This window comes from Thunnus thynnus, chromosome 13 (assembly GCF_963924715.1).
Source record: "Thunnus thynnus chromosome 13, fThuThy2.1, whole genome shotgun sequence".
Lineage (NCBI taxonomy): Eukaryota > Metazoa > Chordata > Actinopteri > Scombriformes > Scombridae > Thunnus > Thunnus thynnus.
The window spans coordinates 7,373,329-7,397,265 of NC_089529.1; the positions used below are offsets into that span (position 1 = coordinate 7,373,329).

The window sequence follows — 23,937 nt, forward strand, 5'->3', positions numbered from 1 at the left end:
TGTTGTTTCCTGGGGAAGAGAATGTACAGTTTGGTTTCATTAATGGAAGTAGGTGGTATTGGACAATATAATTACTATCTATCTATCTATCTATCTATCTATCTATCTATCTATCTATCTGAAGTAGATGTTAATGGGAATGGAGCATTTTTATAATATGGTGTAAATAAAAAGTGTGTCAAAGTCAAAAAAGTCTCTCTCTCTCTCTCTCTCTCTCTCTCTCTCTCTCTCTCTCTCTCTCTCTCACTGTCTCCCAAATTCAAATTCAAATTTGCTTTATGTCACAATATCTGTGACAGCAGCAGCAAAGCATCAAGAGTTGATGAAACAAAATAACATTAGCATAACATTAAGATTGACATGTATTAATCATATATAGTATATCTATGTATCTATGTGTATATACGGTATATTCCATGCATGTATTTGTGTGTGTGTGTTTGTAGATATAATACATATTGGGCAGCAAGATATGCCCTGTCTCCTTCTCCTGTGAGTATTTTTAATTTTGAGAGGTCATTAAGCTCTTTGAAATGTGAAATTTTAGAGTTGAACTTGCATGTTTTCTCTCTCTCTAGATGACCGTGTGCAAACACCGCCCTCTGCTGACCTGAGCAGGTAACACATCATTTCCCACAATGCTGCTGCCGCACCAGCCCGGAAGTAAGACGTTTATTGACAACATGGCCGCTGAATTGGGTCTGGATTTGGAGAAAATAGGAATTTGACAGCACTCACCGGGGCTGCAGCAGTAACCCGTCTCCCAGCTCAGGAGTGCACGGAACAGATGCGTGTGAATGAAGGGAGCCGTGAACCCACGGGATGGTGTCAGTGAGCTGAGGAAACGTTTCAGAGTGTGAAACCCGTCATGTCGTTTTTCAAGAGGAAAGGTGAGGACGCTGCAACGTCAACGGCAGCTAGCAGCAGAGATACTCGGCGGAGGAGGAGAGATTGAGGGTACTCCTCGAAAAGATGTGACTAATATGTGGCCGAGACTGCGGCTGCTAGTTAATTAGACAGAGACAGGGATGCCGTGGTGTTTGTGGAAATGAGCTGTCCCGCCGCCGCTGCTGCTCACCGCAGTAACACGGCTAGCTTAGCGGTGGCCTCACTGTCCTCCTACCCGATCAGACGTTAACCAGGGCGGCATTAAACACACCGCAGAGCATACACATTAGTACGTAGACGTGAAAATAGTGCTTCTTTATGGTCAAAAGTCTCTTATTTGTGATAGCTAACACTTGACACAAATGTCGAGCTGTGCTACGGCGGCTAGCTTTATCAAGGCGTTTCTCATACATACAGCCTCAATGAGCAAGAAATATGAAAAAGATAAAAAACAGTCCGTTATGTCTGAGTCAGAGTTGATGGTTATCATGAAGGAAATGTGCGTTGTTAGTCCTCATTAAGAGCCCTTAGCCGAAATGTTAAGCATCAACTTCTAAGAAAGAGGAGCGGATATGAATCGGACTTGTCCATTAGCTATTAGACATAAACATCATGACCAGGCATTATTTCAGGCCAACCCTCCTATAGTTTTGGCCACCAAGTGAAAGAATAGCCACTGCATGACGCAAAAATTGTGCCCTTGACACAGGGAAATATGTTATCCAGTTTACTATTGCTCATGTCCTTAAATGGTCCTTACTCACCTGCACAAAGCCTCACTGACTCTACCTGTTTGCTGTGCTGCTCCAGTTACACCCATTTACTAAATGATGAGGGACAATAATGACTTCCAATATATCAGTCCTGCAATAACTCCTACTTTTCATGAAGGTTGTAATGTTCAGTTTTTGTTCGGAGTGTTTTAGAGAGGTGTTTATTCAATTTCATGGTCATTCTGAAGGCTGTAGTTTCATTATACTGTGAGGTTTTTCTAATATTTTGTCCACGTTTGTGTACTCCATTAGGGTAGACTATTAAAACACCGATCAGTATATTGTAAGACAGTTTTAACAAAAACTAAACATTACAGTCTTCATGAATGTAGGATGTATTGCAGACCTGTTGAATTAGGCTGCATTTGTTCGAGCTACTGTAGGTGTACCAAATAAACTGGAAACTGAGTGTATTTAAAGAAGCAGCAACACATTTACTCACTAAATCATCCCAGTTAGATTACAAGAGACATTTTCACTGAGCCTTGCTTTGATAAAAGGGACAGAGAGGAGAGCCAGTGATTGTGAAATGGATTTCAACTGAAAAGTCTGCTCGTGTTTCATTCAGGAAATCAGCACAGTATCTTCACTGTCTAATCTGGCCTGCAGTTGTTCATTTTAAAGAGTGAGATTAGTGGTCAAAGCAGCTGACACAGCACATCTTCAAAATTAGGAAATGTTGCAAGAGTGCGCTTATAACGCTCTAAAGTAGGATTCAGGACTGACAGGAAGTGGGTGTGTTCTCGGGGATAGGCATGGTTGAAATGTCGTCAGTCAAATCTGTTTGCCACAAGTGAACATATTTTCATTATTACAATGCTTTTAATCTTAATATCTTCAGGTTGGTCATTCAAAGGTCATTGTTGTTTCTTTTAGTTATCTTGATCAGGAAGTAATCCATACAAGTTTTCCTTTATCAGTTTTAGCCACCTGTTGTTCAGTTAAGCATTTGTTTGTTTATAATGGGCCCATACAAAATTTCTTCCCATCTGTCTTTGTCCTAAAGCGCTGAGATTAAGCTCCTCCTTTTTTTTAAAATTCATTTTTATGTCCAAAAGTGAAAGTGTTGTTTGTTTTTTAGAACATCTAGAAAATCAATTGCATCAAGCCATCATGGTTGTTTGAGTTTTTATTTAGAGCAAAGAGACTGGTGCTTCAGTTAAGTACTGCAAAGTTTTTTTTGGAGCTCAGACTTTTTCACAACTCTTTCCTGTGCCTATCAGTGCCAACCAACTCTGACTTTTTGGCTGACATGCATTCACAAACATCTGTCCAAAATGTCTCTCTGAAAGATTATCTTCTGTACCATTTGCCCAAGTCTTACGGTCCATTATGTAATGTCATTGCTTGAAATTGATACTCGGCCTAACTGGTCTTTGCAGCAACAACCTAATCTGAAGATATGAATGTTGAGTCACTCTGATCATGTCTGCCAGTGTGCATTCATTCTACTGTAGTCTGTGTGTTTCCTTTTTTAATTTGACAGTTGGCCACAGAGGTTAGGAGCGGCGTCAAATATTTGTCTTGTTAAATAATTTTACAGTAGATCACAAAATTCTAGCTCACCCACTTGGTTGGCCTGTTTGCCATCTGAAGTTAGGATATTGTTTACTTTTTTTTTCTTTTTTTTTAATAGAAAAGCAGCAACTCCAGCTGTCTCACAGTCAACTCCACTCAGCTGAAGGAAAATCTATCTTTAAACTTCTGATGAACCAAGGTCACAAATCTTGTGAGGGGCTCTTAATGCCGATGTCAAGTATGAAAGCCCTCTCAGTTCTGCTTACTATATGGTGTGCAGGACTGAGAGTGCTTTCACATATCAGAACACAACTTCCCTATTTATCTCCTTATTCATCAGCAGCAGCATGGAAGCAGGTCCGCAGTAAATGACGTGTTTACATAGCATAGTTATTCAGGGTTGCTTGTACAGTATATCAGTTTCCTGACTATGCCTTTATCTAACTAGATAGTACTTTCCAGTCAGTGACACCACAGGAACCTTTCCCCTGACTCCACAATCACTCTTGTGTATGATTTTTTTTTTTTAAACTTGCTGGTCTCACCCTGTATTGTGAATGAAAATGCTGTACGCTTCTCCAGTAACAACACTGCTCTCATCTTTCTCCCCGCAGCTAAAAGCAAAGAACCTGAGAGAGTGACAGATGCTAAAGTCAACAGAGGTGAGTTCATCTTTACCTCTGTGATGTTATGAAAGTGTCATACAGTGTTGTTGAATTTGGAAATGTTTTGTTTCATAGAATCATTGAAAATTGTATGAAAACACTACAGACCTAGTAGATAATGTTCAATGATATCTGTGATGTATTAGCTGACTTTTTGCTTATACATGTTTTTGTATCTGTGTGTACTCAAGACTGAAATTAACATTTTCAAGGTAGTGATTCTTGCTTAATTTGGCTTATGTTTAATCATCACTGGTTACATTGTCACAAGGACCCACATTTTGCCCTTTAGCTATTAAGTGAAAGACAGAGCACGCAGTCAAATGAACACTGAGCGAGTCTGTCTTCTCAAACATGTCTCGCACCCCTGAGGCATCTGTACACAATGTGTGAGCTCTTTCAAAGACAGTTATTTCACTTTAAAAAAAGACCTTTTCATATAAGTCACCCTGATGTTGTACATTCAAGCCACTCAGGAATTTGACATTATTGTACTTCGCTCACAGCTCCAGTCAGCCCTCACTCTCCATCACTAGGACTAAGGAACCACCATGCCATCCAGGAAGCTGCGGGGCCCAGCCACGTGGCCATTAACGCCATCTCCGCCAACATGGACTCCTTCGCTCGAGGTCGCACGGCCATCCTCAAGAAGCAGCCGAGCCACATGGAGGCTGCGCACTTCGGCGATCTTGGTACAGAATTCACGTGTTGTACACTGTTTTTAGTGATAACATACAGAGGCCAAATCAAACATTTCACCATTTAGATTTAGGGTGTTTGTATAAATGTAACTATGGAGTTATTGTTGTAGATGGAAAACCAGCAGTTTGTTTTTTTCAAATGGTTAAATTCAAAATACAGGTTTTACCTCAGTGGTTAGTGCAAGTATTTAAGAAAACTTCATTAGTTTATACTTATTTGTTGTCTTATGATTATCACCTTGAATTTCCAGTAATTTTGCTTAGATTTGGTTAAAATGAATGCAAAGTATAGACATGAAAATGACAGCATGTATGAAGGGTCTGCCAAATAATAAAAGCTTGACATACTCAGGCAAATGAAATAAATGAGAAGTAAATGAAAATGAACAAAAATGAACAAATGTTTGCAATAAAATTTGCATAAACCATATGGAGATAATTAGGTTTGTCATAGTAGGGTACTGTAGCTACAGTATGCGTGAGTGTGACAGTTGCATCACTGAAATGGCTTAAACAACCCACTGTCTTGTGCAAGGGGGAAAACACTTCATTAACCCTATAAGGCACTCACATGACACGAGCACCCAGACCTTCAGCAACACGCAGTCCGTCTTCACGCGTTGTCACACGGTGAAGAAACAGCTCCTCCCTTTTTTTAATCTAAAATTAGATTGTGTGTTTGTGCGCAGGGTGCCGTGATATGAGGCAGCGAACGTGTAGAATGACTGACATGTTGAGTGACAGCAGTGGCAGGAACTGTACGAGCAAGTTGTCCAGAGAATAGCAGGGTTGAGTCAGACAGAGGTGGAGGAACCTGTGCCACAGGCCGGACAACAAAATCTGAATGAAACACATTGGGTGCCGATGATTTGTGGGCTGCAGAGATTCAATAGGAGGAGGAGAAAGGAAGAACGTCAGTGAGGAGGAAGGTGTCAGTGTCAGTGTCAGTTTGTAGGCAGTCGTGGCAGTTAATCCTAGAGCAGGTGGTGAAAGCCGTACCGTCCTCAAAGCGAGTGGGACTTAAACATTCACAGGTTAGTAGCCTGTAGGACTTGAGTGGCAGCATGAACCACAATGTTGGACATGATTCTATGATTTCTCTCGTCTCCTTTGATCGTGGTTGAAAGAGTATAGAGTAGATGAATCAGAATCAGATTTATTGCCAAGTAAGTTTGCACATTCAAGGAATTTATCTTGGTGTTGTGCACAATAATCAAAAAAATAGAAGACAAGAGAAAAAAAGTATGTACAAAATGAGATAAATACAATTACCACAAAAGACAGGTGGTATACATATATAAATACAATTTTACAATAAAGAATAAGTAGAAATATACTGTATGTGAAGAGAGCTGTTGAGTTTGGAATGTGCAAATGTTCACAGTATAAGCAGTTTAGGTAATATGCAAGTGTAATGATACAAATACAAACGGTTGTGTTAATGTAATGCACCATGTTAGATGTGATGAGTTCACAGATGTAGAATATAAGATAATAGATTTCACATTAATATGATGTGCAGTCACTGTGAGTGGGAGACCAGCTGTAGTTGGAGAGGAACTGTTCTTGTGATATGAGGTTTTTGGTCAGGATAGACCTCAGCTTCTTGCCGTAGGGGGATGTTTGAAAAAGTTTATGTCCGGGTCTTGTTGATGAAGCCAGCTGCAGTCGGGAAGAACCTGTTCTTGTAGTGTGAAGTTTTGGTCAAGATAGACTACAGTCTCTTGCTTGAGGGGAGAGTTTAGAAAAGGTTTTATGTCCTTGGTGGGAGGGGTCGGCCATGATCTGCTCGCCTTAGTGTCCTGGAGGCGTGTAGATCCTAGAGGGACGGCAGGTTTTAGCCATTCAGCCTCTCAGCAGAGCGAATGATACACTGCAGTCTGCCCTTGTCCTTGGCAGTGGCAGCAGCGTACCAGATGGTGATGGAGGAGGTGAGGATGGATTCATTGATGGTGGTGTAGAAGTGCACCACCATTGGCTTTGGCATGTTGAACGATTTCAGCTGCCACAGGAAGTACATCCTCTGCTGAGCCTTCTTGGTGAGGGAGCTGATGTTCAGTTCTTACTTGAGGTCCCGGCTGATGATGGTGACCAGGTAGCGGGGAAACACCACTGTGTCGACTAGGCAGTCACACGGGGTGATGGAGGTGGGTGGGGCTGGGCTCTTTCTGAAGTCCACGACCATCTCCACTGTCTTTAAAGCGTTGAGCTCCAAGTTGTTTTTGCTGCACCAGGACACCAGATGGTCAATCTCCCGCCTGTAGGCGGACTCATCCCCATCAGAAATGAGCCTAATGAGGGTGGTGTCATGTGAAAACGTCAGGAGCTTGACTGACTGGTGACTGGAGGTGCAGCTGTTTGTATACATGGAGAAGAGCGGAGGGGAAAGGACGCAGTCTTGAGGGGAACCGGTGTTGATGGTCCTGGACAGGAAGTTGTTGATCCACCTGCAGGTGGAGTCGGGCATGTGCAGCTGGGAGAGCTTGTCCTGCAGCAGAGCTGGGATGATGGTGTTAAAGGCAGAGCTGAAATCCACAAACAGGATCCTGGTGTAGGTCCCTGCAGAGTCCAGGTGCTGGAGGATGAAGTGGAGGGCCAGGTTTACTGCATCATCCACAGACCTGTTGTCTCCAGGAGTGGGTCGGTGATGGTTTTAAGGTGGGACAGTACAAGACGCAGATGTGAGGAGGCACTGCAGATTTTGAGTGGCTTTGAAAAGATATGCAAATGAGGCTGGTGTTTTTGATGATGTGATGCAGACACAGATGCCGCGCTGGTTGTTGTGATTTAAACAGCTTTCAGTGTCAAGGTGGCCTTGACTGTGTGATCTTCAGGAATGTGAAGAGGCAGATAGATAAACAACTCGCTGGGTGACACCTCTTGAATTTTATCAAGATTCAAAGCTTCAAAGAGCAAACATAACATCACGAAGCTTCTGCCCACATCTCACTCGAACTGCAGATGATGTGCTCAGATTTCATAATCAAGCAAGTGTCGGGTTTGTAGTCAATGAACATGCTGCCTCGTTTATTTTGCTTTCTGGGTGTGTGTGTGTTTGTAGTAGCTGTCCCCCAGGATGGCGGATGTTATTCAAACAGACAGTCTCTATTTGACACATTGTAAAGTCAAATACTTCTCTACAGGAATCTGATTACAATACATTCCATGTCACCGTCTGAGAGCTCAGACGTAGCTGGAGTTTGAGTCTGGTGTGATTTGACTGCCAAAGGTTGCAGGAGTGTCCACCGCCGGCCACTTCATATACGCATGAATGACAGGATGGACACGAGACACAAAGCATGATTCTGAAAAATTTCTTTGGGTTAAATCATCCGTGAAATTACATAGTCTAAGGCCACGTTCAGACGGAGTGCTGGAAATTCACGTCTTCAAAACAAATATCCAGGAGTTTAAATTCAGCTCACAACAGCCTTCAGTCTGGACTAAATTTTCAGTTGAAATGGGAAGGTTGAACACAGAAAATCCACCATTTACCTTTCACTACATCTTCCAACTTCCATCAATAAAGTACACAATTTATCTTCTTCAAGTATGAAAATTGAAAGCTGTACATTAAAGAAAATGTAGTGCTCAGTCTGGTTTTAAAGTGGAACTATTCTGTTTCTAATCTGTGCCTATTTGTGCCCGTGGCATATGAATGCAGAGGGTTTTGGTTTAAGTTTATATAGTGTCTTTAATAATATTCGAGCTGTCTGGACACTTGGATTACTAATACTTGTATGGATCACTACTATAAATGTATATGCTTCAGTGATCTCAGCCTTGCACACAGGAATTTCTACTATCTGTCCACAAGACCCTACAATTCATAAATTATCTTGGATATCAGTGTTCTTGTTTCCCTCTGTGTAATGACAGGTTTCTTTTTCAGTCAGCATAAGTACTTGATAATTAATGCACTCTTTTAAATTGAGATAAATTACATTGAATTGCACAGCAGCAGATTTGTAAAGCATCACATATCAGGATTGTCTTATGTTGCTAGAAATACACTGTTGACACTTATTAATAAAGTCTATAATGTGTCTTTCTGAAACCTATAGTTACCTCTGCTAAGTTTATTGCTCTGTTGTGTTTGTATTTGTATGTTCCAGGTCATTCCAGTGTAAACTATCAGCCCCAGGAGACCCGCTCTCGGCTGTCCAAGACGGTAGACCATGTCCTTCGGGACAACGTGGCGATGCCCCACTACATGCATTTCATGGAACTACAGGGTGCCGACCACCTGGTTCGGTTCTGGTTGGAGGCCGAGAGTTTCCGCTCCACTAGCTGGTCCCGGGTCCGAGCACACAGCCTCAATTCTGTCAAACACAGCTCCTTGGCCGAGCCCGTCCCTGCTTCTGAAGGTGGCTCGGAGCTCTCAGGGCTCGCCCAACACACACCCAACGCCCTCACCCGGGACTGTAGCAGTGAAGGCACTACAGTGCAGTCAGAGCAGCGGGACTCCTCCAACACAGAAGCAGGCCAGAGACCCGGCACCCCTCGAGCAGAAACCCCCAGCAGGCAGCCACCGTCCAGGACAGGGACTCCCTACAAGTCAAACAGCACCCTGCGAGACCTCTCAGACAAACTCATGAAAAGTGAGTCAGCTTTACACACGTCTTTCTCTTTATATTTCTCTAATTGTTTATGTTTTTCCACATACTGTACTCAGTGGCCTACTGCTGCCAAGTCGAATTAGGACGTTTTAAATTCATAAAGTGAATTTTCATTACACTGATGGAGAACGATTATGAAAAGCAGCTTTAATGACTGTTAAATCTGAAGTAAGTACTTTGTACTCTAGTGGCCCCAGTGGGCAACTAGATTGTTTAAATCTTTGAAAGTTTAAAGAGCTTCGTGCAGAGGGATTGTTTGGGGATGATGAGGAGAAACTTCTTTTAGCTACTGTTTCATTTCCCTCCACTTTGTGATTCAGAATTATCTTTTGCAGCTCTAAAACAACTGGAGAGAGAAACTACCTATCTTGTAGCATCACTAGATTATCAGCTATTTTTATGTTTTTTCAGGTATAGAGAAAGATGCAGTTACCATCTTCACTAAGTACATCTCTCCAGACGCTATGAGGCCTATCCCCATCACAGAACAGATCAGAAACGACATAGTTGGTAAGACGCATATCAGTGTAATGTAAACATGGTCTGTTTTGTTGCATTTTTACCAAAGCCCGACTGATTTGAGTTAATTCCTGTGTTTCCTCTGTGTAGCTAAGATATGTGGAGAGGACGGCATGGTGGACCCAAACTGCTTTGTTATTGCACAGGTGGTAGTCTTCTCCATCATGGAGCAACAGTGAGTTTCTATCTGTTCATTTTCTAGAAGAGTTAATAGTCACACAGAAAGGTTTTCCCCCTGTTGCCATATTTTGACATTTAAGATTAAAGTGTCTCCGCTGTCCTTTGTCGTTTTACCACCTTGACATCCACTTTAGCGGCTGCATTCACCTCCCGCTTGCTCTTTCATTCCCAGGCACTTCAGTGAATTCCTGCGGAGCCATCATTTCTGTAAATACCAGATTGAAGTGTTGACTAGTGGTTCCGTGTTCCTAGCTGACATCTTGTTCTGTGAGTCAGCTCTCTTCTACTTCTCTGAGGTGAGTGGGCCCAGTGGTTCCCAAAACATTGTTTTACACTGTTACTGTTAAACAGTTTTTGCTCCTGTCACAGACAATCTCTGCCTCCTCTTGACTCCTTACTATATACTTGTCCTCTCTTGCCACTGCTGCAAGAGGTTCTGTGGGAATGAACAGTGACAGTTAGTTTGCATATTTATCTATCTATCCTAGAGGGAAACTCCACTGTCACAGCATCAATAAACTCAGGACACAGTAACAAACACAAACAACTTGTGAATGCTCTCTTTACAATCTTCTAGCCTGTTGATATATTTATATGATACAGGGGTGATAATTATGTTAATTTGACAGAGTTAGTACACATACAGTGAATCATGACAGACACTGTCAGTTGATTTGTTCCATCTTCTGTATCTCCGTCCCTGCAGTACATGGAAAAGGAGGAGGCGATGAATGTATTGCAGTTCTGGCTGGCGGCAGACAACTTCCAGAACCAGCTTGCAGCTAAAAAGGGCCAGTATGATGGTCAGGAGGCCCAAAATGATGCCATGATCCTATACGATAAGTAGGTTTTCATGGTGCTGCTTTGCTGTGCTGTTGTGCTCAGAAATACCAGTTGTTTTTGTCAAAGGGATGGGGTTTGACTTGAAACTGTTCAGTGTTTACTGTGATGCTGGTTTTCCTGTATTAAATGTCATTTTCTTAGAATTACCGAAGGTCATATGGATTCGCTCTATTGTGCCTCATTTCAAGTCACAAATTTTTCAGTAAAGCTATTGAGGTTTTTTTCTGAACCAGAAGTAGTATTGTAGGTAGTGATTGAAATCAATATAAGTACCCTCATCTGAACTTGTTCATTGCTCTGTTTCCTTTCCAGGTATTTCTCACTCCAGGCCACCAACCCTCTGGGCTTTGGCGACTCTGTGCGGATGGAGATAGAGTCGAATATCTGCCGAGAGGGAGGCCCTCTCCCCGACTGTTTCACCACTCCACTCAGACAGGCCTGGACAACCATGGAGAAGGTCAGATTCTCTAAAAGCCACCCACCAAGGACTCCATTATTTTCAATATGGGTTTTCTCTTCTATTCTTTCACTACGTGAGGAAATGTAGAATATGCAGCTACATAAACAAAAGCAACCTAAACAAAGAAATACAAAGCCTTCAGTTCAGTTTCATTGTCCAGCAAAGTAGGAGAAAATTGTGATATTTTAAGATTGTGGTTCAATGGCGCTTTTGTCTGTACTCCATGAACTTCTTTCTTGAATTTAATTGAAAGGTTTTGTATTGTAAGTCACTGACAACTTGTCCTGTTACACCACTGACAAATGCACCTGCTTTAAGTTAATGAAATAGAAGTTGAACACTGTTGTTAGCACATAAAGGTCAGTAACAAACCTTTTAACTTGTACCTAGAAATATATCAGAGAGCTCATTATTTTCTAAGAGTTCACCCTGTCTTGTGTTTGCGCAGGTCTACATGCCAGGCTTCCTGTCTAGTAACCTTTACTACAAATACCTGAGTGACCTCATCAACTCAGTGCGTGCGGATGAGTTTGTAAATGTCAGCACTCCAGGTCAGGGTGGGCCTGCGGACAACGACCGTCCAAGTTCAAATGCCAGCGAGGGCTCTCAAACTCAGGTGACCCAAACCTTAACCCACATCTTCAGCCCCCGCGGGGGTGTTCTTCTGTCTGCTGACATTTAGACCTGTTCTGCCTCATTAGATGAATTATGAAGATATTTTTGTTAATGCCAAAGGGTCGTGATCATTTAGTTGTATTCCTAGAGAAAAAAATGATGTTACTTGTAATGCTGCCAAACATTCAGTTCATGGTATCTTCACTACAGCATGGTGTCAAAAAGGCAGCGATAAAGATCCTGAAAAACTTTGATGAGGCGATAACGGTGGACGTTGCCAGTCTGGACCCCGAGTCCCTGTACCAGAGGCCATATGCTGGGTGAGTGTTGCATATCTAATTAGGCTTTACACTAGTTAAATCACCTCATTTATTTTTTGCTAATTTACCTCAAGTTCCCTTCTTGTCTTTTACTTTTATGTTGCTCTCCTTTTAAGTTTCTTTGATTTTCAGACTGCTGTTTGGATTTAATGCTCCCTTGTGAAGTGTTGTCATGAGTGTACTTTGAAAAACAGAATTCAAGAGAAGGATCATACTGACAGACAAAGCTATAATATGTCAGATTTGATTTTTTTCTCCATAGAAATGTCAGTTATTGAATGGATACACACAGCTGTACAGGGATATGTACATGCTTGTGTATGTGTGTGTGTGCACCTGAGGCCCACTTTTGTCCCATTTGCTCTGTCTGCTCTGTTCATTGGTCTCCTCTCCTCTGTCTGCTCAGAAGGATGACGTTTGGGAAGGTGAATGAGCTGGGCCAGTTTATCAGGGAGGCAGAGCCAGAGCCGGATGTGAAGAAATCCAAAGGCATGATACACTCCCACTTTTTTCTCTCCTCTGCCTGTTAGACTCTCTCTGTCTTAGTATTCTGTCTTTGCCCTCACTCTGTCATATTTTATCTCATTCTCCTTGCAGTAAAAAACATCTAGCTTGTGGCTGTTTCCATTCTCCTAACAGCTCATAGCCTTCTGAAATATTTAAGAGCATTCCCTTAAAAAAAACAGCATCCACTACTCTTAGATTTCAGGGACACAAAATGACATAAAATATCTTAATTTATCATGTCTCTGAGTGTTTTCTCAAGGACTACAACAGAGTCCCAGACATGTTGACTGCAGAATAACTAGCACGAACATCGACTCTCATTCAGTACCGTTAACTGCCTGCTAAGAAATTATTATTCACATTTCAAAAGCAGAATCTAACAAATCACTAAATATGTCAGGGTTATCTCACCTTGAGTTAATTTTGAGAGCACTTTCCCGGAGAAAGCCAGATTAGCCTGTAGCTTGTAGCAGGGTATTCAGGTCAGTTTATGATGTCTGCTTAACAGATGTCGTCTCTTTTTGTCTCGCTCGGTCTTCTCTCTCTCTTCTTTTAGGTTCCATGTTTTCTCAAGCCATGAAGAAATGGGTCCAAGGCAACTCAGATGAGGTGAGACTACAAAATGTTAAAATGCTCATAAATGATTCAGTGGTCTGAGGCTCATGAATGGCATGTAATCAAATCCACTTAGCGGATGACGTATGATTTATTAAATAATCTAATGAAAAGCCCGTGATGAATTAAAGTTGTTTGTGCTGTGACTCTTGCTTTCAAGGCCCAGGAGGAGATGGCATGGCAGATTGCCAAGATGATTGTCAACGACGTTGTTCACCAGTCAAACCACGACAGCCCTGGCAAGTCCACCAAGGTATAAACTCTCAGTCAGTTGTCTGTTTCCTGTGCAGCGATGTGTGAAATGACTACAGTTCTTTTCTAAGTGTTTTCTTTTGTATGTTTGCAGTTATGACCCCGCTGAGGAACCAAAGGACCGTCACTCCCTGCAGACGCCGGCCAAGCTTGTGACAAACTGTACACAGGGTTCACCCCGCAATGAACTGCATTACTCTGAGAACGAACAAGGCATTTTATCACCTCCCCAACCACCGTGTGTGTGTGCGTGTGTGTATTTGTGCATGTGTGTGTGTGTGAGCGCGCGTGTGTGAGGCTGTGAGCTTGGGTGAGTAGTTGTTAACGCATGGGCTAGTGGAAAACTTGAAATACATCATTGTTCCAATCTTCCAACTCCATAACACTATAAAGGTACACATGTCATCGCCCAAAGCAAAGTCAAGTAAAGTAAAGCAAAGCAAAGCAAAGCGCATCATCTTGAGGTCACCTCTCAACTCCTGAGGAAGGAAACATTCAACATGACACTGGCACGAAGAGGCAGCATGTCAGTCAAGACCATTACTGCGTTGCTGTAGCCATACTGTTGAAAAATGTCTTATCTCGGACCTATGGAGGATGTCACAAAGACTGAATTACCCCCTGATGACACACCTCCCCACACCTTTTATAACCATTCCTTGTTTTTAGATGAAATTCTCTCCTAAGGGTCAGCCACTTCAGGCTTAAGCAGATGAAAATCATCGGTTTGGAGTGTCGTACAGTTTTTGCATATGCTTCCCTCATGCCTGGAGTTGTTTTGTCTGCTATTCACTGATGTAAGCTGTCCTACTTTGGACAATTACGTACTGTAGAACATCTGCAAATGTGACAATGAAACAGAGAAGGATCTGATTCTGTTCTTGGACTGGCCGACTTCCTATAGGAACCTCCCGGCACCTTTATAAAGCTTAGAAGAAGAAATACTCCCTAATGAACCGAACTGCTCCAATTGTGATGGAAAACTCCAATCTCCATGTTCTATATATATATATATAGTATATATATGTAGATTTCTGGTTTACCCCATATATTAATGTTAGTCCTTTTTTAATGGTGGTTTTTTTTTTGTATGCATCACTGAATCAAGCGTCAGTGATGGCTAGACTGGTCAACTGGATAGTGTGCTCAGTGAATTAAACTTTTTTTAATTTCTTTTGAGCCTTACCAAGATGTGGAAAAGAACCAGAAAAGAGTTTTGGTACTATGTACCACTAATGTTTTCTGACATGTATGTGTACTTAATCTATAATATATTTAAATTGTGTTTGATTTAAATACATATATTATGAAATGTTTTTGTCTGTGCTCTTTTTAAAAACAAAAACATATTGTAGCTGAAGTGCTGGTGTAATACTGCAAACTGTGGTTATTTTTTTTGATACAGTTAAATGTATTATGTTTACAGGAAGACTGACTTGAAAACAGTGTTATAGTTCAAACATGGGGAGAGTAGTGACCCCAGTACTGACAGCTTTAGGGTGGACAATCATCACCCTCCACCAGGCGGGGGCAGTGTTGATTGCAGTGCTTATGTTAAAGCAAAACAAAAGACGCCCACTGATGAGACTGTATATGATTTCTAACATTAAGAATACAACTTAAGTTATGTCTACTTTTCTCTAACAATAAGGCTACTCTTGGAGTAAGTCTACATGTCCAGAAAATCCACAAATTGTAAAATATAATTGAAGTCAAATGGCTCAAAGTTGGCCCTATGAATGTATTTTTAGAGGAGTCATTGTTGTCTCTCACTGTGTGTGAACAATTAATGGTACAACAGCTCTATATCTACTCTGTAAATACCCCAGCACAGTTTACAGCCAAATAGATTTGATTTACAGCTAATTTGTTAATTGTATGTATTTTCTCCTGGATAACACTAATCTACTAAAGCTAATTAGAGTGCCACATATAGCTGTGTGAAATTCATTTCACAGCATGTTTGCTACTTGCTGCTACAGCAGCTGACTGTGGTTTCCAGACTGAGGACACCTGTACATGCAGAGTCTGTCCACCTAAATATAAACCGACAGTCCCTGTCTTGAGTTCTGATTGGCTGGTATAATAATTGACCTACACACACTTGTAACTGCAACTTCTATTGTACATTTAGATGCTGTGAGGTATTTTGTTTGGGCAGAAAATACCATTTAATTGAGATTAAAAATGTTAAATTAATATTTTAATTCACTGTTTTTATCACAACAATGTGTCTTTATGAAATCAGTTAACATAACATTGTGCTTTAACAAAGTGCAGTGTGAATTTGGACAAACACCTGCTCTGTCAAGTGAGAAGAAGGCAGTGTAGGAAAATACTGGAAATGAAGTTTTTTACCTTCACAATAGAAGTAATGTTAAACAAGGGGGTCATAGAGGATTTCTTGCCACAGCTCTAACAGAAACATGTAGTGTACCCAAACAGACTGAATTTAACTATCGACATGTACAGTCTGGTTCTCTTAATCCTCAAACAAGTCACATTATGAGTTGACTTTGTGTTGTTGTGGTTGTGTGACAAAAACCTGTCGGTCTACCTGGATGTTTACATCCACTTCTCCAAAAGATCAACTTGTTTGAACTTGTTGATACACTTGAATGTAATATATTAACACACCACACTAGATTATTTCACATGATCCATCAATGCATCAATTCATTTTTGATACATGGTGATTTTTTGTTTTTCCATAAACTCAAGTTAGGCAGGTTTTCATTAGATATATCTTGAAGCAATTATCTTATCAGGCTCTAACCTGTCCTACCAACAAAGAGCTGGGATGATCCAATTGGACTTTAGTGTTACAAAATATTTAACATACAGTTTTGTCTCTTTTGTTGTTGTGAAATATTCAAACCCAACACTCCATGCTCTTTTATTGCCGTGCAATTACATTAGATGGAAATATTCTACATGTGCATCATTTTACACCCTTTCACCCCAAATTCAGCTCGACATATTTGGTGTCTTTGGAAATGCTGGGATCTCCATGAGAATTTACAATAAATTTCTGTGGGTCTGAGTCAAGTCTGGTTGGGCACAGCATGAGTTTGTCTCGACTAACCCACCAGAGGGCTGCTGCTTATTATGTAGGAACACAGTGAAGTTTCCACAATCCCTGTTGTGACCCACATCTCCCACTTTCTTCTGCCCCACATACTGCACTGAATGACAGCAATAACTGACCCAACCAATATTTCAGCTGACTGAACCTCAGCCTCCACAGAAGCAAGATGAGAGCCTCATTAGGGGGGTGGCGCTGGACCACATCTGGGCCACATTTTGTCCCCATAAGGGCAGCTGTTGTTGCTGTTGATAATATAATTGTAATTGAGACATTTCTCTGAAAATATGAATTATATTCTAACATTATTCCTTGATTTGCTGTGAAGGCTGACTGCACCGTCTCTCTCTCTGGATTTCACTTTGAAAATCACATCCGGAAATGTGGTCTTTCTAACCCCAGTGAGCTTGACGCTGTCCAGACGCACTCTTTCTGAAACGCAAAGTGCGTTGCTGTCTGTGTTGAGGCAGAGCAAGTACCTTCAGAGGAGCAAAAGGCAGACAGCGGTACAGGGAGATGTTTCTGTCTGTGTTTCTGGCTCTGAATGAACCTGCTCCTCCACCTGCACCGGCATGTCAACTGCGCAACCAGTTTTGGGTGTGACAAACATCTTGCGCGCGTGTGTGTCAGATTTGGGCATTTTTCCAGCCTGAGTGGACGCGCGGATGACTTGACTTTATTGTATCATCATCACTCCAGCTGCTGATGTGTTTTGGACGTTTTCTTAGTGTTTTCTCTTTGCTGACCAGATGTTCTGGACACACACGCGCAGGGCTGCGGATGTCCAGTGATTATTATTATTATTACTATTATTATTTGCTGATGTAGTGTTGATCAGGGGCTGAAGTTGAAGTCTGCTCTTGAAGGTGTGAGCTCCAAATGCATTCGCTCCTGGGCCGGGAGAAGAAAGAAGAAGAAGCCGGGTTTGGGATCGATCTGGGTCTGTCTCCGGGCTTTCTGCCCCAAGCTGCCACGATGTTCAGCTGTGTGGGCTGCTTCTGGGTGCTCCTCTCCTCCGCTCTGGTCGCCGTCTGCAGCTTCAGTTTCATATCTCCTGCCTGGATTGTTAAAGACCAGCTGAGGAACAACCACCAGCACCAGCATCACAACAACAACAAGGACTCCGTGAGCTTCGGCTTGCTGTGGCACTGCTCGGAGTCTCTGGATCACATGTACCGATGCTACACCTTCGGGGGACTGGGTAAATTTGCAGAGATCCCCTCCAGCTCCTGGCAGGTAAGCGTGCACACCCATGTCCGACACATGTGGATGGATGTGAGGATGTGGGTGGGTAATGCATGGCAGGCTGTGTGGCATCACAGGATCCAGGAGAGAACTGGGAGCAGGGCAGCGATCTTTAATGAGTATCTTACAGCAAAAATGAACAAATCTGAGCATCCAGACTCAAGCCTAATTACTGCTACTGATGATTTTACGAAATCAAGAGAATTACACCTCATTGAAATGTCTCTTGATTTAAGATATTTGATCAAACAAGATGATTTGTATCCATAATAAGTCATTCATCTAAAAAAAAAACACATTTTTAACTTATAATGGTAGTTTAAATGACTTGTTATAATGTATATTTCCCAATATCTACTCATTCATCAGCCTCATAAGTTGTTTTTTGGGTTTTTTTTGTAAATTCTGGGCTCAGATGAAAAAAGTGACCCTGCCATTCAGGTGAACTGACATCTCATGATGGAACTCTGTACTCGGTCACATGCTGTAGGCCTACATACACGCTGCACACGCCATATGTGTCACAGTAACTTGAGTGACGCTACAACATTATTACTGTGGCTCTGATGCTCCTCCTGAGTCAGTTTCTTTGAGGGAAAAAAAAACACATTTGGGGTGATGCAGAAGAAATTACTGATCTGGGGGTGTATCATACAGAGCAGCATCTGCAGCGCAGCATGGCAGACACTCATCAAAGCTGCTAAAGTGGCACTAGGTTGGCAGGCTGCTCACTGATCGGGGCTCCCTACTAAGCAGAAATTTCATTTTGGTCTCTTCTTGTCAAATTGAACCCATTTAGCAAATGCACGAGTGGCTGTTTTCCTACCCAATGCAGTCTCCCCACATACGGTGTAAACAGCTGCGGGGTTATATCCAGCAACAAACATCCTCACAAATGTCTGTGGGCCAGTGTGGATCTGTTTGAGACTTAAAAAAAGTTTGGAAAAGACTGCTTTGTTATCAAATCAGATTGTTTCCCAGTGCCTGAGTTAGAAATACAATAGGCCTTGTTAGGAGATTGTATCTGGGACGCTTACTGTTCATGCAAGTGGTGGAATAATTTATTTCATTATTACAGGAAAGCTTTTTGGACCCCCAAGCTTGGCAACCCCCACTAAAAGTCTAAAAAAAAAAAAAAAAACCTGCTACAGAATACCAGCCACCTCTGGAGTTACTGTATGATTTATGTATGAGGGGGAATTAGCATTTGAAAGGGAGATATTAATAAGTGGCTGCTTGGGTGATTGTAGCAAGTATCTGCAAAGAGGGAAGAATGCAACGCCTGGGATTCTTTTCACAGGGAAACACAGGTGTTGAAACTGCAGAGACAGATAGAGAGCAAACACAACAGAGACTTGGTCCTCTGTATGTATCTTTCATCTCATTCACATTCAAATATCAGCCACTGTGTGTCCTTCACTGAATCAAAGTTTTGCTGCGCTGTGTTTAAGGCTCATTTGGCTAAAATCAGCAGTCACTTTGCCAGTTGTCAGTAAGTCAATTAGCGAGTCTTCCAGTTATGAAGCTTTCCTGCCAGTGTGTTAGTGAACGCCTGGCTGATGGAGCTGCTTCTCTGCGCAGGGCTACACGTGTTATTACGGCGGTGAACCCGAGCGCACGATCCTGCTCCCACAGCCATTAATAAAGGTGAAGGGGCCATTAAGTTTTCATCAGAGCCACTTTATTACTCCACCACTCCTCGCTGATGTGCACATCATTTTGCTGATGCCTTCCATTTTCAACTTGTCAACAACCTGCCTGCACACAGAAACACAAATCTGTGTGTGTATGTGATAAATACACAGACGCAAGCCCCAGAAGCCATTAGTTCCACTCTGTGTTTGTGTTGGAGTAGAAGAAGACAACTATTAACTGTATATTGAGCTCCATCAGAGTGGAAGGGTGTGTGCTCTTGGCTCACTCTGAAGAGTCAAGCTGAGCTCTTGTTGATGCTGTGTGAGTGAACCAGAGAAGGACAGGACAGGACAGAGGAGGAGGAGGCTCCCAGAGAGACTGCCCTACTTGTGCTGGAGTTTCTGTGGGGTTTTCTGTTGCTACTCCATGTTGTCAAAAGCTTTTCCTTGGAACGCGCTGCTTTCCAGTGCTGCTGGCGCTTAGAAGCCCAGTGCTGTGAGCCGTCGCCAGGCTGGCAGGGACGGTTTAAGTTCAGCTACTGAAAACTGTTTCTTCTACATAGTGGTTTTCCATATAAATTATTCCTCGTCGCGTGTTTCTTCATATCACACTGCTGGGGTCGGGTGATGTAGAGTAGCGGCAGTGTGTGAGCGTGTTTGCGTACGTTTAATGTAAGTGTGTAGAAGTCAGTGGAAGGGTGAAAGCGTGTGTGCTGCGGTGGTGCACGCCAGGTTGGACGTGTCATTGGAGGAGCTGTATTGTGAGCTGCTGCTAGGTAAAGTGTGAAGGAGGAGGAGGAGGAGGGCGCCTGCCAGAAAACATTTTCACCTTAACTTGTTAAGAGCTTATGTGCTTCCAGCTGCTCCACAGCACTAAACACTGGAACTGGATTAGCTCGGCCTCTGTAGTAACCAGCCAACAGCTCAGACACTACAACTGTGTGTGTGTGTGTGTGTGTGTGTGTGTGTGTGTGTGTGTGTGTGTCTGGGCAAAGAGGTGCTGTGTCTGGGTGCTTTTGGATTGTTCTGTATGTGTTTTCTGTCTCTGCTGTGCTGTGTGTGTTTGGGCTTCTCATACAGCACGTGCCCACTGCATGTCAAGGTCGTCTTGTAGCCTAAATGAGTGGTGGCCGAGCTCCAGGAACACTGATTGGAAAATGTCTGAGTTTGTCCTCATCTTTTGTTGGTCTGTGCAGGAAATGGCAGCATGTCAAGGCGGAGATTCTGGGCTGTGAAAAAGGGATGTGATTGGCTTCCATTGAAATCCTTTAACACACTAGACAAAACAATCGGCCCATGTTGTCTCTTCCACGTGCCAAGAAGATGAATTATAGACGTTACTGGAGATGTTTTACCATGCCTAATTGCCAGCTACCTATGAAGAACACTTACTGGTGCATAAACCCTGCTAGATGCTCTAAATGTCATTTCACCACTCAGTGAGCCAGAACTAGTTTTAAGTAGACAGATAACTCATCTAATGAAATTCACATGTGATTCCTTTGTCTGGCTGCTAGTCAGCATTTGTCTTTGCCTTCCTTCATTTAATGTTAATATCAAGAGATGGTTACACTGTGAAAATAAATGTTAACGGGAAAAAGGATGTTACAGCTGTATTTTTAGTCTGTTGTTTGTGTGTGAGGATTATTTTAGGTTATTTTACACCAAAAAGTGTTGTAACTAGTTTACCTTTACTCGTGTTACATTCATTTGATAGCTTTTGTGCACTTCTACTTTTAAAGTATTTAATTTCACCTTTGATCAAGTGCATTTTTATCAGAAACTAGACAGCTGTGGAGCCGTTTACAGCAAACAGTCAACCAGCAGAACAAAAGAACAAAATAGTAATGCAACTTTGTTAATTTTTGACATTTTCAATGATTCTATCTTAGGTGAAAATTATTAGGGGAGTCAGAGAAGGAGGAGGGTGTTATAATTTTTCTTTTGGTTGAAGGGTAGACTGACTTTTTTGGGAGAGCAGGAGAGAGACTTATTTTTTCTTGTCATTTTAATTCAGCCTTCCTTTGCAATATAGTTAATAGTTGCATCAAAAAGACAACTTTCACTTGAACCACGTTTCATAAACATGCACTTTGCCATAAGCAGAGGACGGTCTCTGTATGCTTTACTGTCTCTGTGTCAGGGTTTTATTAACGTGTACATTGGTGGTGCCCATGAGAATTTCCATTAAGATATTTAGGTTTAAATTGAGGTACATGATTAAACAAATTGTACCAATCTAACACTGTTATATAATTTTGACAATATAATATATTTAGCAGGTGCCTCTAAGTCAGGAGGAGGGTTCAGTGGTAACATTAATAATGCTAGGATAGGGAGGGCCTTGCTTTTTTACAAAGTGAAAAACAAGGTTCTGTCTCCCTCACCGCCCCAATACGTTTTGTACAGTCCCTTAAAACAAAGTCGTAAAAGGTTTATCCTAACCTTTTGAAGTCATGAAGATCATATCCAACAATGACCCAGTAATTCAATAACATTTAGCCGAAGCATATTTTGAAAAAGGTACATTTGACTTTTGATCAAACAGATTTAAAAAAAAGTACTCGTATATAAAATATCTGTGAAATAAATATCTTTGTTACCTCAAATAGGAGATACTGTATGTGAATGCAGACAATACATTTGTTCACATTGTACTAAATCTAAGACTTCATCAACTCATATAATATATAATATAAAAATTTTAACAGATAAGATAAAGTTCTCTGACTTAAATAGACAACATTAAGACCATGACATGACCTATACTTCCATATTTCTTTTGTTATCCAGAAAAAACAACAGTCAAGTGAATGCACTGTTATTAAATATTTCTCTTTTAAAGGACCAGTATGTAGGATTTAGTGGCATCTAGTGGTGAGGTTGCAGATTGCAACTAACTGAATACCCCTCCCACTTCTCCTCCCCCTCCCCCTCCAAGTGTGTAGGAGAACCTACGGTGGCTGCAAAACACATGAAAAATGCGAAAAATGTGAAAGGCTCTCTCTAGAGCCAGTGTTTGGTTTGTCCATTCTGGGCTACTGTAGAAACTTGGCAGTGCAACATTGTGGACGCCGTGGACAAGGATCCGTTCCCTATGTAGATATAAAGGGCTCATTCTAAGGTAACGAAAACACAGTGATTCTTATTTTCAGGTGATTATACACTAATTAAAACATACTTATGAATATTATATTCCATTTCTGCCAAGTCTGTTCTGCTAGATGCCGCTAAAATTCTACACACTGCACCTTTAATAAGGTATGATATATGCCCTTCAGACCAGAGCATGATGCTCCTGGTGGAGAGCAAGTTCAGGTAGAGATTCACTGGTGTGTCTGCCGTCTAATATCAGAATGATGGACAAGGTCTGGCCTTTATCTGTCTGAACAACATGAGAGAGAAATGAAGGGTCTGTGCTCTGAGTTGGCCTCCACTGCGGGGGCCAGAAGGTCCAATGACACACACATACACACACACACATTCCCAAGAGACTCAATGTATTCGCTGCCACTTACTGACAAATACACCGGCTCAACAGAGGACCCAGCAGACTAGCAGAGGGCTGTGAAATCTCCGCTGAACAGAAAACCATCATTTCGTCCTTGATGCAGGCTCGAGTCGCTCCTTAGATTTAGTGTAGCAGTAAAGCTCCTCTCTCCCCTCTCTGCCTCTTATAGCCTCTCTCCTTTAATGCTAATGGGGAACCTCTGTGGTGAAAGCCATTTGTGTGGAAGTGTGTCTGCCTGTTATAAATGATGTTATGGGGTCTAATGCACATGTTGTATTCCTGCTTCCCCGTGGGGAGTCCACTGCCCGGTTTGCATGAGAGACAAAGACGGACTTGTCTGGATGCTTTCTCCTGCCGACCTCATTCTGTTCAGAGCTTCATGCGCAGCTCTTACCACAGAGGCACGTTCACCACGTACACAAGTATGACATGTCAAAGTGATGTGATGCACCCACACATAAACACGCACATATTTTTTTTTACACGCACATGCACGCACACGGTGAGATGAAAAGAGTCAGAGTGACGCAGACATGTTAACTCACAGGAAAAAAAAAATGCTTTCTCACATATCAGCGTGATCAAAAGAGACATTGATGTGATGTACAGTGGCTGTCCATGTCAGCACTGAGGCAGTAATTAGGGGTTCAGGGAGGGATGGCCGAGGGACATTAGAAAAGAAGAGAAAGAAGTAGACCCAGTGTGTTATTTAAATAAAAATGCTTCTTTTGCTACCTTCCAAAAAACTCAGCTATAACACATTGTCCATGCTAAAACAAGGCTGTATCCACTCAAAACCAGCGCCCCAGCAAACCGCCCCCGTTCACAGCACAAAGGAGCCATCATCCATTTTCACACTCAGTAATAAACTGAACTCTTTTCAGCTGATATCATAAAAGGAAATCCACTTGTAATGTCGCGGCCACCAGCTCCAGCCTATTTCCACTCTGATTCCCCTGTGACCTTTAGCCCAGCCTCTTGTTCGCA

At 42.1% G+C, this 23,937-nt stretch overlaps 2 protein-coding genes across 2 annotated transcripts in view; both read left to right on the forward strand.

The window, feature by feature from the left end:
• The first annotated feature begins 642 nt into the window (after positions 1 to 642).
• On the forward strand, positions 643 to 14,791 carry akap10 (A kinase (PRKA) anchor protein 10). The gene is made up of 15 exons (XM_067607572.1): positions 643 to 890; positions 3,794 to 3,841; positions 4,351 to 4,536; positions 8,661 to 9,146; positions 9,576 to 9,674; positions 9,774 to 9,858; positions 10,036 to 10,159; positions 10,570 to 10,706; positions 11,019 to 11,163; positions 11,615 to 11,782; positions 11,992 to 12,101; positions 12,508 to 12,590; positions 13,165 to 13,217; positions 13,384 to 13,476; positions 13,570 to 14,791. Exons 1-15 carry the CDS (start codon positions 869 to 871, stop codon positions 13,573 to 13,575), a joined length of 1,845 nt encoding a protein of 614 aa, XP_067463673.1. The 5' UTR covers positions 643 to 868; the 3' UTR covers positions 13,576 to 14,791.
• A 1,519-nt stretch (positions 14,792 to 16,310) lies between these two features.
• The window catches only part of LOC137195314 (LHFPL tetraspan subfamily member 7 protein), a 94,319-nt gene continuing 86,692 nt past the window's right edge, over positions 16,311 to 23,937 (forward strand). The window contains exon 1 of the mRNA XM_067607577.1: positions 16,311 to 17,796. Coding sequence (XP_067463678.1) covers positions 17,440 to 17,796 — 357 coding nt within the window. The 5' untranslated portion in view covers positions 16,311 to 17,439. The remainder of the gene's footprint in view (positions 17,797 to 23,937) is intronic.